Source organism: Desmodus rotundus, chromosome 7, assembly GCF_022682495.2.
Source record: "Desmodus rotundus isolate HL8 chromosome 7, HLdesRot8A.1, whole genome shotgun sequence".
Taxonomy (NCBI): domain Eukaryota; kingdom Metazoa; phylum Chordata; class Mammalia; order Chiroptera; family Phyllostomidae; genus Desmodus; species Desmodus rotundus.
Window position 1 is genome coordinate 73913514 of NC_071393.1, and position 15540 is coordinate 73929053.

Sequence of the window (15540 nt, forward strand, 5' to 3'; positions counted from 1 at the left end):
GGCATCACGTCACTTATCCATTCAGCAGCAAATACATTTTAAGCACTCAGTGTGGGAGGGGTTAAATTTAGGTCCATGAAGGGTACAGAGACATTTAAGCCACAGGCTCTGCTGTCAAGGAGCCTGCAATCTGGTAGGGAACACAAGACATTTGCGTATGATTTTGACGTAGAAAATGCTAAATGCCATGAAAATCTTACAGAGAAAGTTCTCTGAAGATTCATCAGCCTAACAGATTATTTCAGAGCTAGCAAGGATGTATTCAGAGTGGAGGTGGGATTTATGCTGGATTGTCATGGATAGGCAGGATATAGGTATGTGCTTAAAGGGACTCTTAAACTGAAAAAAATAGCAAAGGCAATGATAGTTCTCTCATTCAGTTGTCTGAGAGAGATAGGTGGGCCAGCAGAGCACTATTCTGATATTACCCTTAATAGTCAGTTTCAGGTGAAGTAGAAAGATTGTAAAGAAGGGGACTTCTGCTGGAAAGAATGGTTCTAGCTAGATTGTGGAGAGTCAAGAAATTTGGAGTTTATTTAGCTGTTAGCGGGGAGCCACTGTGTTTTTTTAACAGAGGGGGGGATGAGAATTGTATATGAGAAAATCAACCTGCAGGGATTTGTAGTATGGAATGGAGTGAGGGAAAACTGAAGACGGGTAGCAGTGGGAGGAAAACAGACTAGCCCAAACCGAGGCTGAGTGCTGGCCGGGGAAGTGGAGATGAAAGGGCAGGCACCATAAAAGCAGGATGACGGCACCTGGGTTTGGAAAGGAGAGGGAGGAGTTGTAGGAACCTTGGCGACAGAGCAAAGGATGTTTAGGGGGAAGAATGTATGAAAGAATGAAATGAAATAGGAGCTGGTTTGTCTTGGCCTTTTCTGTTTTTTAATTCTATCACCTGTGATAAGTTATTTTGGTCTAGACTTGCGTTTCTCAGCAGCCACACTTCGACATCCTGGGCCAGATGATGCTTTGTGAGGCCGCTGTCTTGTGCATTACAGGATTGCTAGCAGCGTGTAGTTTCTGCTCACTGGATGCTCCAGGGTCCACAGCTGTCACAACCAAAAATGTCTCTGAACTTGACTAAATGTACCGTGGGGAGCAAGATCACCCATAATTAGGACACCAACCTAAACTGTCGCCTTCTCTGACTGTAGTATTCTAATTTAGCCTGTTGGCTTCCGAAATGATGGATCTGTTTCATTCTCTTTAAGGTTAAGTCTTTTGAGAAGGAAAGGCAAACAGAGAAACGTGTGCTGGAGTCTGATCTTGTGGACCACGTTCTGCAGAAACTGAGGACTAAAGTCAGTGATGAAAGGACCCTCAGGTAACCTTAATAAACAAAAGCCCAGAAAATCAGCTGCGACTTCCTGTATAGAACATATGCACATTCACTTTACAAGTCAGCTGGGTCCTCTCGGAAATAAAGATCCGCCTGCATTACTTTCAGTGAGCCTTTCTGTTGCCTCTGAGCAGCTCAGCAGTTCAGCCGTGTGGTGCCCTGCGTAAGACCGCTCATATCTCACTTCCAACACATGTTCTCCAAAACGTGTCGAGGATATTTGATCATTTTGAAAGGCCTACGCCGCCAAGCTCTATCTGCCATTATCTTATTTGGTCTGTTAATCAGTGAATTTTGGTAGTGTTTTGTCACTGAAAGGTTCTGGGAAGAGATCTCATATACTCTTGATGGGAATGTAAATTGGTTCAGCTTTCTACATAAGAATTTAATACACTTTAAAAGCTTTAAAACTAAAAAAATAATAAAATGACCCCACAATTCCACTTTCAGGAATTTATAGTGAAAATTATTCCACAGGGATAGATACACAGATGTCTATCAAGGCATTGTTTACAATAGCAATTCTCAAACTTTTTGGTCTCAGAACCCCCGTATACCCTTAAAAATTGAGGGCCCTGAAGAGCTTTGTTTACATGGGTTATATCTATCAATTTTTGTTCGAATTTAACATGTTAGACCTTAACATGTAAACATTTTTAAGTACTTATTTGAAAATAATAGTAACACACCTATTATGTGCTAACCTAAATAACATATTTTTAATGGAAAATAACTACTCAAAACAAATTTTGTACGAAAAGTGGCACTCACATTTTTCAAGTATTCTTAATGTATTATTTTACATCTTTTTGACCTCTGTAATGCCTTAATAGAAGAACCTAGATTGTCATACCTGCTTCTGCATTCAATCTGTTGCGATACCACACATCACGTAGTCTCTGGAAAATTCCATTACACATTCACAGAAGGATGACAATAAAAAGGATAATATTTTAGGATTATTTTGAACATAGTTTTCACTTTGCAAACCCCCTGTGAAAGGATCTCAGGGACCTCCAGGGGTCCCTGGACCATGCTTTGAGAATCTATCATGTATAGTAAATATGATATTCATCGGTAGAAGACTGTTTGAATTATGACACTGTGAAATACTGTGCAGCCTTTAGTTCTAGTAAAGCTGAGTTTATTGACATGGAAGGATTTCCACAGATAGGATATATGGTATGATCCCTTTTTTTTATATATATATTTATTGATTGATGACAGAAAGAGATTGAGCTGTCACTCAACCCATTTATGTTTCACTGGTTGCTTCTTTCATGTGCCCTGACCAGAGATCAAACGTGCATCCTTGGTGGATCAGGACGATGCTCTAACCAACTGAGCTACCCAGCCAGGGCCTGACCCTATTTTTATCTGAACCAAAATACATTACCCATACATATAAAAAAATGTCTGGGATAATGTACCGCATTTTTAACTTGTAGTTATTTCTGGTTATTGGGATTACAAAAGGTCTTAATTTTCTTTTTTGTTTGTTTTGTTTTCTTATTAAGGTCTTAATTTTCTTAAAGCTGTTCTGTATATTTGTTACTCTTGTGTATATATTCATAATCAGAAAATTATGGATTTTTGGCTTACATCAGTGTTCTCAACCAGCAGCGCTTGTGCCCTCCACGGCACGATTGGCCTTGTTTGCAGGCCGTTTTGGTTGTTACAACCCGGGATGCTGCTGAACATTCCACAGTGCACAGGACTGACAGCCTGCCCCCAGCAAAGAATTATCAGGCCCAAAATGTCAGTAGTGCCAAGACTGAGAAATCCTGGCTTATACAAATGTTTTTACTTCCTTTACCTTCGCTGGCTCCACCCCTTCCCATCTGTACCCCACTTGCATAAATTCATCATCAGACTTTTTCTGAGGTAGTATGTTTTTGAAGTAACCAGGTATTAGACTTACAGATCCAAATCAAAGACAGCTTTTTCGAGAAGACAAAAAAGTCAACTAATTATTAGTGAGTCCATGAACATTATTAAGACACTTAATAGGCCAGATGGAATTTAGCTTTAGAAAGAAGGGTTTAAAATCTTTCCTCCCATATGATTATTTTCCTGTTTTCCCAAGATAGAGTGCTATTGTGTCTCTCAAAGTCTATAAATTAATTCACAGCCTTTGAAAGAACATTCATTCACAGCTTTTGAAAGGATCTCCATATTTACTAAATGGTCTCCTGTGGGTGATGGCCAAGGTACTGCTGTGATGGAGGCGGGGCCTCCATTATGTTTCCTTGTATTGTGAGGGGAACGGAAAGAACCACCCATTATATTTATGAAATACTTTTATATTTAATAGAAAAAATGGTTTACTGCAAGTAATTTGTGTTGCTTTTGGCTTACTGACTGTTTTCTAATTGTTTTTGTTTGGTTGTTTTTAGAGAAGCTTCTGATAATCTTGCAGTACAAAATCTGAAGGGGTCATTTTCTAACGCTTCAGGTATAATTACTAATTATAATCTAAATGCAATAATGCTTTTATGTGTCTTTGCTGTAAGCACTTATGACTGTGGCTAACTCCTTGTTGCGTCAAATATATATTTTTAAAATTATATATATATTTATATTTATATATATATACACAGTTAATTGTACCAAATGGAATTTATCCCTGTGTTTTGAAACTCACATCCTAGAAAATGAGAAAATGACAACTGAGCATTTGATGACTTCTGATCCTGGTCTTTTTTGTTTTACTGTCTTATTTTTACAAGTAGTTCAATCTTTCTTCAACTTAGTTTATGGTATAGATTTATTAAATGTGGGTCATATTGCTGGGAAATTTTCCCTGGAGGATTGAAGAAAAGTATTTTGAAATACCTTGAAGAAAGACGCTATATACATTTTATTTTCATGAAGGCCGAGCGGGAACAGTGGGGCTAGTTATGCCTTTACGTTCATCACATGTACCTTACTGAAAAAGAAATGTCCTAATTAAGTCCACAAGAAGATATATCTGGCTGTAAGCAGAATTGGGTCTTCCTGGTTCATTTCTGTTAGCATTGACTTTCTGCCACCATCAGATTTCAAATACCTTGAGGATTTAAAAGAAGTACTAGAGTTTCAGAGATAATGTTTGATTTTTTTCTTAGGTTCATGAGGTTTTGGTGACTCATACTGCCTCCCTGTGCTTTTCTCAGCTCCCACTCCCACCTGAGCAGAGAAGACTGTTGGTCTTGACAGAAGCATCCAAACTGCTGGGTGTTGGGGTCCTGGGTTCTCCCTGGGCAAATGTAGGCAGTTGCAGAGTGAGGAAACAAGGCCCAGACATAATCTAGCCCAGAATCACCCCGGAGTGGGTGGGTTCTGTCATCATCTCCGTCATCTCCGTCCTCTCCGTATTACAGAACATAGGACCAGACAAGGCCATGAATTCTGAAGCTGTCTCTGTTTCAGGTCTATTTGAAATCCACGGCACAGCAGTTGTTCCCACTGTGAGCGTGGTAGCCCCGGAGAAGCTGTCAGCCAGCACTAGGCGGCGGTATGAAACTCAGGTACGTGGCAGAGTTTCCAGGCTTCCTAATGTGAGCCACAAGAGAGGAAGAAAACTGGAATTAAATATATTTAATATGAGTGTTAGAGGTACTACAGACACATGGGAGAGACAGACAGCAGTGTCTGCCTCACGGAAGTGGTCCCTGAAGGACTGAAACAGGCAGGGAAGAAAGGTTAGGGTGTTCCAAGTGGGAGGGAGGGACAGAGCCAATGAGCACGGACAGATGCTGGCCTCACTTGGGAAGAGGGGGAGTGTTAGAGATCAGCCAGTTTTTAGAAATGTAATTAGTTTGAAATACAAAAGATCCAGGTTACCTCATTTTTGTAAGATCTGCTGTCTTAGGATTTTGGTGGAAACTCATTTTTCACGTCTTTCTGCCACATTTCAGTTCCATGTTTTCACCACTGTCACCTTCCCCTTTTCCAAATTTAGCTTGATGCTGAAATCTCCCTGCTTCCTGGCGCACTATGTCACTGCTCTGAGCTTTCACTGGGCATCATTTCAAAATTATAAAGAAATAAGCAACTAGGTGGATTATTAAACAAATTATAAGGATAGGCTATGAAATCTCATTTCCCCTGAGATCATAAGAGGGTACACATCTTTCTGAGCTGGATTAAGAGCAAGTCCTAGGATAATATTTGGGATCCCTTCTAGGCTTTGGTTCGTCATTTGTGATAGTTTCCTGGGATAGAACCTAAAATGACAAGAACAATGGCTTGATTTTACAGGTTCTGAATTCTGACATGATTTCTTCTTGTTAGGTACAAACCCGACTTCAGACGTCCCTTGCCAACTTACATCAGAAAAGCAGTGAAATTGAGATTTTGGCTGTAAGTTGCTTTCTTTAACACTTTGAGGATGGCTTCTGCCCATGCCGTCAAAGTAGTTCCCTCAGAGGTCAGGGCCTTTTTGCTCAGTGTCAGCAGTATTGGGGTGCAAGCCTATTATCATTGATGGGAACCACGTGGAATTTAAATCTGTAAAGAACTGGGGAGAAAATGGAAGGTTTTGTGTTTGTTTCTCTTACTGTCTTCCTGTGGAAGATGAGGGGGAGTGAAAATGAAGATAACTTCTTAAACGTTTCAGGCCTCTGCCTCACGAAGCCCGCACTGAGTGCAGGCAGCGGGGTCGAGCCTTTGTGGCATGTGATGTTTGGGCACGAGGAGTGTTAGGTCGCAGGGGCTGAGGCCTTACCCGTGCAGCTCTCACTGAGTCTGCTTTATAGCACATGCAGCGGCTTCCCAGACCCTGCCAGCCCCGCTCTTGTCACTCCCTCAAAGTGATGTCATCATCACAAGTCATCGTCCTTTTGTGTACTAACAGGTGGATCTACCCAAAGAAACAATCTTACAGTTTTTATCATTGGAGGTAAGCAAAATGAACTCTTCTGCGTTGTGGTTTTTAAAGTCCCAAAGCTCTGCCAAAAGAAAACTGAAAATGGCATTATTTTCTCAGTGATATTAGGTATTTCTAAAGACAGTTCCAGAAATTTGGCAACATTGTTCTTTCATGCCACATATATATTACTAAATCAGATTGAAGGAATCATACTTTTCTAGTAACTGTCTTTTAAATTTCAGAAATTAAACAAATACCTAGTGCTTTTGTTGATTGTCAGGCTTGCGCAGGCCTTGTCCTAAGCATTTTATAATTATTAAACTGATTTAATCAAAACAACCTTAAGAGAGAGGTACTGTTATCATCCCCATTTTACAGAAAACTGAAGTAGAGAGGTTAAATATCTTACTCAAGGTCAACCAACTACTGAGTAGCAGAACCAGGATTTGAACCTAGGCAATGTAGTGGCATGTATGTTCTTAAACACTGTACGTGCTCTGCTGTTGCAAACCTTCATTCCACCTAGGAAAGCTCATTTATGTAACTATATGGAGGATCTTTTTGTAAAAATTAAGTTACTTAGGTCATATTTTGGGTTTAGGTTTTTTTTTAAACAGGTACATATCCTAATTATGAAGTAACCAAATAAGAACTTTTCAAAATTTGAATAGTTAAACCTTTGTTATTAAGAATGTTTCATAGCTGTTCGGTTCCCAGTCAGGGCACATGCCTGGGTTGCAGGCCAGGTCCCCAGTGGAGGGCACACAAGAGGCAACTACACATTGGTGTTTCTCTCCCTCTCTTTATCCCTCCCTTCCCCTCTGTTCAAAAATAAGTACATAAAACCTTTTTTTAAAAGAAGGAATGCACCCTAGCTGGTGTGGCTCAATGGATTGAGTGCAGGCCTGCAAACCAAAGGATTGCTGGTTCGGTTCCCCGACTAGGACACATGCCTGGGTTGCGGGGTAGGTCCTCAGTAGGGGGCATATGAGAAGCAACCACACATTGATGTTTCTCTTTCTCCCATCCTTCCTCTCTGTCTAAAAATAAATAAAATCTTTTTAAAAAATAAAATAAAAAGAATGTTCAATAGCCAATGCTTAATAACCCAGGCATGTACCCTGACTGGGAATCAAACAGCTATTAAACATTCTTAATAACAAAGGTTTAACTATTCAAATTTTTTAAAGTTCTTAATCATGGCTATAGGTGGTTTTTGCAACATATCATATCAAAGAATACTTTGTCTATCCAGAGTGTTTAGTTGTAGATTAAATCAGATGAAAAATGAACCTTGTCCCAGAAGTAACATTTCATACTGCATTATCTGTGTTGTCTTGTAAATACCACTATACTGGCAATGCATTGCTTCATGAGCCATTCAAATGGATGCACATCAGAGGTAGTATGTCCATTTAACACAAAGTGAACAATAGGTAGAAATAACTGAAGTCACATTAGCACAGTGTGCCTGAAATATATATATTTTTTAACATGCAATATTGTAAGTCAGGATCTAACAAGGTAGTCTGTTGTAAACTGCTGCTTCAAAGGAGAAACCCCAGCAGTCTCCCCACCAGTCCTAGTACTTCCCCCTAGAATGATTTCTTCACTAAAAGGGGCGAGTGGCATTGTCCTTTATGAGTGACCCCAAAAAAGCCAGTTAATAAACCCTAGTACCTGTTGTTAAGCCTTATCTATTTTTTCCTAGTGGGATGCTGATGAACAGGCATTTAACGCAACTGTGAAGCAGCTGCTGTCACGCCTGCCAAAGCAAAGATACCTGAAATTGGTCTGTGATGAAATTTATAACATCAAAGTAGAAAAAAAGTAAGTTGTCACTTAGGCATCAGATTTCAAAATGCGTTAAAACTTAACAAAGGGTTTTAAAGTAACATAGTGTACAAGGGGGGATCCCAAAAAAGCCCAGAATTATCTTCTGGAGGGCAGGCCCCTTGTAGTACAGACTTCCGCTGCTAGGTGAGTGTTCTAGGAACCCGTCTGTATCAGTGCACCAGTTAGTGGTGGTGTGAGAGGCTGCACTCGGCTTCAGTGGAATATTTTTTGAAGACTCGGTCAGCGCATTTGCCCATTTCATGATGGGTGATTCACGAGCGCCCCTGCCCACACTGCAGTGTTCAGTAGTTTCTGACCAAAAACAGCTTGACCCCCGTGCCCCACCCTCCCTATTCACCCAATCTCTCCCCAAGTGACTTTTTGTTTCCCTGGGTGAAAAATGTCCTCCAGGGGAAATGTTTTGCCAATGTGGAGGTGAAAAAAAAAACTGCAAAAGCACTAAAAGGCATCAAAATCAATGAGCTCAAAACTGAGCAGTGGAAAAAAGGTCTCAATAGGTGTACTGAATCAAATGGAGAGTACTTTGAAGGTGAATGAAGTTTAAACATGTAATACACAATATTTTATAAACAAGTTCCAGTTTCTTTGAGGTCCACCCTCATATTGTCCTGTTGAGATCTGATGGCTGGTAAGCTGTTATGTTAGAACCGCGATAGCAACCATCCAATCTTCCTCAGGACTGTGTCACCATGTCATGTCCATAACAAAACAGAAGCCCCAGGGGTAGCTATCCGCATTACCATTTTAATCACCCAGGTAACTCCTAGAAATGTTTAAATAATCAAAAACACCTGTGACAACTTGCTTTGTCCTCTTGTCGAGGCCTGTTGTTCCTGTGACCTCCCCTAAAGCCTGGTAAGGAGCGGCAGCCCCCTCGTCCAGGGCCTCTGCTGCAGACCCTAGCCAGCTCACAGCTCTTGTGAAACACTTGTAACGCTGCAGTGCCTAGCCGTCCATCTCTCCTTTACTCTGAAAATAATTCTGTATTAACCTTGTTCCTCCCCCATTATATTGACGGACCCTGCCTTTCCCTTTCTTTTGCAGGGTGTCCGTGCTGTTCCTGTACAGCTACAGGGATGACTACTACAGAATCTTGTTCTAGTCCTGAAGGACCATCACTGCATCCTTCAGACAGGGCTCACACTGTAAAATGTTGTACATTCACTGTAATTCTAAATTAACTTTCCATTCTTAGAAGATGTCACACAAAGTGGAGCTTTGTAAGTTTTTCATGTGTTATATATATATATATATAAATAAAAATGTATCTTTTTGAGTATAATAAATGCTTTCATATATTTTCTGCTTTTTGATTGCAAATGTATTGACTCTAAAGGTTTTATGGAGCTAGGAGAGAAAAAAACAGCCTTGTTCTTACCTTAGCCCTACTAACTAAGCACATGAAAATGTCCAAACTGAAGGGCATAATCAAATATCATCATGTTGTAATCTTTATTCTTAATTTTGTAATATGTTTATACGAAGGTGCTTAGGCAAACTCTCATTTGACTATGAGAACTCATTCAAATTTACTAAAGGTACTATGATGATAAAATTATATAACCAGTTGGGAAGAATACCCATGAGGTAACACAACCTCTAATAACATTTTCAGGTTTTAATTCCAATAACCTAGAAGACTAGAGTTAAAAGCTTGCTCATAATCATATCATTCCAGAATCAGTAATTATCGCCAGAAACTATTACCGTAGGGAGGGGAAAGGAATAAATAAAAGATAGTCTATGCTGATAAACAGGCAGATTTAATGATACACTGCTCTTCACACAGGTGGCTGCAGAGACTTTAAACCATAACCCAGGGGTACACAACTGTGCAACACAGACCAGTCAGCCAGGCCAAAAATAAAGTGGCTTCTCATAGCCACCCTGTAAACATCAGGCTCTTCTTCCATCCAAATACCCTAATCTCACGTGGAAACAGTTAACACAGGAGGATCAAAAACCTAGCTTTGTGGCCAAAAGTAAAAACCAAAGGAAAAACAGCAATTCAGTGGTCAGTTGGTGGAAACAGGGAATCTGGTACTCTTTACTGCGCTGCTTTGCTTTTCTTACTCTTGCTCTTCTTGTCCCTCTTCTTCAGCCCATCCATGTTAGCTCTCAACAGGCTTGAATAAGCCTAAAAGATACAAAGCATGACCTCAGTGGGAAGATGTGCAAATTGGTGGAGCAGCTGCCCCATTTCCATAATGGATTTAGTGCTGCCAAAAATCAGAGTCTACCTGATAAAGCAGGTAATACCACAGGACTCTTGTACCTGAAGGAAAATGGTATGTGAGGAAACACTCTCACATCACAGCAGCTTCTGCAGCACTCACCCACAGTGAGTTGCACGTTTCTTTTTAAGCACAAGTGGATAAATGCAGGCAACTTCTTGTTCAACTTTACTATAGGTAGAACATATCTGAAGCCTAAGATGGCAAAATCTAGCTTATAAAAACTAAAAAGGAACAGCCCTGGCTCATGTGGCTCAGTGAATTGGGCGGCGGCCATGAACCGAAGGGTAACCTGTTTGATTCCCAGACAGGGCACATGCCTGGGTTATGGGCCGGGTCCCCGGTGGGGGGCTTGCAAAAGGCAACCACACGTTGATGTTTCTCCCTCTCTTCCTCCCTTTCCCTCTCTCTAAAAATAAATGAAATCTTAAAAACAAAAACTAAAAAGGAAGACAGTATCAGTGTTGAAAGTAAAGTTCATAGCCTAGCAGCTATGTGTGCATAAACTATTGGTAAAACATGATAGGACAGCAGTGAACCTAAATATCAATTTTAACCCAGTGTTCAATATTATGCTGACGCGTGCCCTGGGAAAGGGAACAGAGGGAACAGCAGAAACTCACCATCTGAAACTTATTCACTTCTTTGGAGCTCACCTGGAAAAGGAGAGGGGAAAGAAGAAAGGTCACCCCGAGTATCCATATAGGAGTCCCCTGCCTCACTTTACACAGTAACTCCAAAGCCTCACAGAGACAATATCCTAATATTTCTTCCCAACTTCAGGATCATGATACACTAAAGGTATTTTTCCACTCCACTTTCCTCTGCCTGGGGAACAAGCAGAGTAGCTCCAGGCTCTTTCCCACATGAGAGCTGTACCAAGATGGGGAAGAGGCAGGAGTGGGTTCCTAAAGGAGTGGGTACGCTTCTCACCTCCAATGAAATCTCGTACACACGTGGTGCTGACTTTTTCTCCCTGGGTTCTGAGAGGCGTCAAAGGACCGAGTACTAATGTTTCATGCAAGATACATTTAAACTATTCCCTCCGCATCTTATTCTAAGCCTCCTTCCATTAATTCAGGCCTATTTAAGCAAAATGCAAGCTACCACAACAAGAAATTCTACCTCTAAAAACTCTGGTTTCTGTATTTCATGATACTCAACTTTATTTTTTAAAACCAGTTAAACTGTACTGTAAATGTCCTCTCCGGATAACTGGTAAAGGGAGGCATCTATCACGATCTACTCTCTCACAAACATCCTATACTGACGTGGCTGGAGGGCATTCCACCTCCCCCCCAGCAAAATGAAGTAGCACAGCCACACCTCAGAAACATTTGTGAGTTCAGTTCAAGACCATTGCAGTAAGGCAAGCATCGCAGTAAAGCAAGGTACCACCTTTTTCCTAGTGGAGAGTCTTGCCTTCAGTTTGTAATAAACTCAACACCTAGCAGCATGATAAAGCAATGTGCAATAAAAAAAGGTAAGCCTGTATTCATTTGGAATCCAGGGAATCTCTTGCTTTGCCATATTCAACCTCCACCTTGAAAGGGAATACTAGGGCCCTTGACTAAATTCATATTCTCACAAGTACCAAGCCTACATATAGCCACGTGTTTACTACATGGACCACAAAGAAAAGGAATAACCAGCTTAAAAGCATCATCTGGTGACGAGAAATTGTAGAAGGCCCAGCACAATAGGCTAAGGGTGTAAGTAATCATATACTTAATGCCAACTGTTCCTTACAGTGCTACTATGAGTAAGGACCAATATGCTAATTTTATTTCCAAAAAAACTTAAACAGAACAAGTGTTTAATTTCACTCTTGAGTTTTCTACTACTAAGGTAATAAAAGAAAGCCCTGATCCCAAAACAGCTGAGGAGCTACACAATAAGTAGCATTTATTTAAAACAAAAAACGGGGCTTCCGGCCAAGATGGAGGCATAGGTAGACACACTGTGCCTCCTCGCACAACCAAAAGAAGAACAACAACAATTTAAAAACAAAAAACAACCAGAACTGACAAAATCGAACTGTAAGGAAGTCTGACGACCAAGGAGATAAAGAATAAACATTCATCCAGACCGGTAGGAGGGGAGGAGAGGAAGTGCGGCAAGGCAGCAGCTGGCGGACCCAGTGAGGTGGCGGATTGTGGAATGGGGTAGGCCAGGCTGCAGCTAGCAGACCCCACGGAGTGGTGGCTGGCAGACCCTGTGGCCCCACATTCGAGCACAGATAAATCAGGAGGAACGGCAAGGGAGCGAAACAGACCATGCAACCCAGGTCTCCAGCACTGGGAAATAAAGCCTCAAACCTCTGATTGAAAACACCCGTGGAGGTTGGGGGATTGAGGCGGCAGCAGGAGAAACTCCCAGCCTCACAGGAGAGTTGGAGAGACCCACAGGGGCCTAGAACGTGCACAAGCCCACCCACTCGGGAACCAGCACCAGAGGGGCTCAGTTTGATTGTGGGTAGCAGAGTGAAAGACTAAAATCCGGTGGAGAGGGGAGCGGGCACCATTGCTCCCTCTCAGCCCCTCCCCCATGTACAGCGTCACAGCGCAGGGACCAGCGATACCCCGACCAGGGGAACACCTAAGGCTCCGCCCCTTTAAGTAACAGGTGCGCCAGACCAAAAAAATGGCCCAAATGAAAGAACAGATCAAAGCTCCAGAAAAAATACAACTAAGCAACGAAGAGATAGCCAACCTATCAGATGCACAGTTCAAAACACTGGTAATCAAGAAGCTCACAGAATTGGTTGAATTTGGTTGCAAATTAGATGAAAGAAATGAAGGCTATGCTAAGAGAAACAAAGGAAAATGTACAGGGAACCAATAGTGATGGGAAGGAAACTGGGACTCAAATCAACGGTGTGGACCAGAAGGAAGAAAGAAACATCCAACCAGAAAAGAATGAAGAAACAAGAATTTGGAAAAATGAGAGGCTTAGGAACCTCCAGGACATCTTGAAACCTTCCAACATCCGAATTATAGGGGTGCCAGAAGGAGAAGAGGAAGAACAAACAATTGAAAACTTATTTGAACAAATAATGAAGGAGAACTTCCCTCATCTGGCAAAGGAAATAGACTTCCAGGAAGTCCAGGAAGCTCAGAGAGTCCCAAAGAAGCTGGATCCAAGGAGGAACACACCAAGGCACATCATCATTACATTCCCCAAGATTAAAGAGAAGGAGAGAATCTTAGAAGCAGCAAGAGAAAAGGAGACAGTTACCTACAAAGGGGTTCCCATAAGACTGTCAGCTGATTTCTCCAAAGAGACCTTACAGGCAAGAAGGGGCTGGAAAGAAGTATTCCAAGTCATGAAAGGCAAGGCCCTACATCCAAGATTACTGTATCCAGCAAAGCTATCATTTGGAATGAAAGGACAGATAAAGTGCTTCTCAGATAAGGTCAAGTTAAAGGAGTTCATCATCACCAGGCCCTTATTATAGGAAATGTTAAAGGGACTTATCTAAGAAAAAGAAGATAAAAACTAGGAACAGTAAAAATGACAGCAAACTCACAGTTATTAACAACCACACCTAAAACAAAAACAAAAGCAAACTAAGCAAACAACTAGAACAGGAACAGAACCACAGAAATGGAGATCACATGGAGGGTTATCAATAGGGGATTGGGAGGGGGAGAGAGGGGGAAAGGTACAGAGAATAAGTAGCATAGATGATAGGTGGAAAATAGACAGGGGGAGGGTAAGAATAGTATAGGAAATGTAGAAGCCAAAGAACTTATGAGTATGACCCATGGACATGAACTATAGGGGGGGAATGTGGGAGGGAGGGGGTGGGCAGGATGGAGTGGAGTGAAGGGGGGGAATTGGACAACTGTAATAGCATAATCAATAAATATATTTAAAAAATAAAAATTAAATTAAATTAAACAAAACAAAAAACGGTTCAGATATGCCGTAGGCTAGTGTTTAAACTCAAAAACCGTAGTGTTAGGAATCCGACTCACCACTGTGCTGATCTTCTTTTTCCCATCAGTAGCTCTTAACAGACACTTGTTGTCTGAGGGCTCAAAGCCCTCCACAGAACCTTTCCTCGGAATGGGTTTAGTTCGGCCATCATCTGCATGAAAAACACATATGGACGAACTCAGCCACAGACGTTGTTAATGGGTAGTTAAAATGCTAATAATTAGGGAAGGGAAAAAAGAGGACACCCAATCCACCTGCACTGCTCTAGTTCCGTTAAGCACCTCATCCACTACTGTCCACAGTTTCGCCAAAATTTGGGAAACTACTTGCTAATTCCATGACAGGAATACTGTAATATCAAAGCAAATTAAATCCCACTAATAGAGGTTTGAGATCCTTGACAATAAAGGAGAGCCATGACATACTGGGGCCCACTGTAAGCGTTAAATAGTTAAGTGCTACGGGCCGCACCCGCCACAGCCTCTAACATTCTTCGGTCCCTCAGCCATGACTGTGCCCAGTACAAGGTGGAGGAAAGTAAGGGAAGGCGAGGAGGCGCCACAGACTCAGCTCCTGGTTCCCAGACTCTGGGCACCCAGGCTGGGGCATCGCTCGGCCTCCCAGCTTCCTCCCGGCCTTGCCGTGTGGACAACTGCTTACACTTCTTCAGGGTGATGAACACACTGCCCGACAACCGGCACTTCTGGAAAAGCCTGGTCAACTCCGTCAGGAACTGCAACACAACAAACCCGGCTCCGTTAGGCAGCCGCAAATCCCCGCCGCGCCAAGTCCCAATCCACCCACCAAAGAAGACAAAGGCCCCGAGCTAAGCCGTAACCGCATCCGTTGACCGGCCGACTCTTACCGTACCTGCTCACTCTCCAGCAGAACCATCCCGACTCCGCCGGCCCCACCCCGTCAACAAAAGACTCGCGCAATCGAAGCCGGAAGTTCCGGCCAGGCTGGGGGCGGGGCTTCCGCTTTTAGACTTCAACTCTATTCCTCCAAACCCGCCTCCGCTCCTCCCAGCTCCTCCTGCCCTGCGCCTGCGCTCTGGGATGTCCCGTCCGGTCCCGGGGTTGGTCCGGTCTAAAAGGCTTTCAGTGTCTGGGATTTCACCCATCCGAAATCGCCGCTACCTAACTTTGGCTGGTGTGGCTCACTTGGTTGGGCGTCCTCCCGCGAGGTAAAAGGGCGCCAGTTGGATTCCCTCTCAGGGCACGAGCCTGGGCTGTGGCCCGTACACGAGGCAACGGAAAATCTCTCGGACAGTACCTGGCACATAGAAAGTCCTGGCATTAGCTGTTAATATC

The 15540-nt window shown here is 42.4% G+C and overlaps 2 protein-coding genes across 2 annotated transcripts in view; one reads left to right on the top strand and one right to left on the bottom strand.

Annotated features, from left to right (window-relative positions):
• The window catches only part of EIF2AK4 (eukaryotic translation initiation factor 2 alpha kinase 4), a 99109-nt gene extending 89491 nt beyond the window's left edge, over nt 1-9618 (top strand). Inside the window, exons 33-39 of the mRNA XM_024567590.3 lie at nt 1215-1327; nt 3739-3797; nt 4754-4851; nt 5618-5686; nt 6180-6224; nt 7906-8024; nt 9096-9618. Coding sequence (XP_024423358.2) covers nt 1215-1327; nt 3739-3797; nt 4754-4851; nt 5618-5686; nt 6180-6224; nt 7906-8024; nt 9096-9153 — 561 coding nt within the window. The 3' untranslated portion in view covers nt 9154-9618. The remainder of the gene's footprint in view (nt 1-1214; nt 1328-3738; nt 3798-4753; nt 4852-5617; nt 5687-6179; nt 6225-7905; nt 8025-9095) is intronic.
• Nucleotides 9619-9793: 175 nt separating this feature from the next.
• Nucleotides 9794-15185, bottom strand: SRP14 (signal recognition particle 14). Its single transcript, XM_024567592.4, has 5 exons — nt 15098-15185; nt 14888-14960; nt 14266-14378; nt 10909-10941; nt 9794-10188 (listed from the first exon to the last, which is right to left on the bottom strand). The coding sequence occupies exons 1-5, from the start codon at nt 15119-15121 to the stop codon at nt 10099-10101; spliced, it is 333 nt and encodes a 110-aa protein (XP_024423360.1). The 5' UTR covers nt 15122-15185; the 3' UTR covers nt 9794-10098.
• Between the last annotated feature and the right edge of the window lie 355 nt (nt 15186-15540).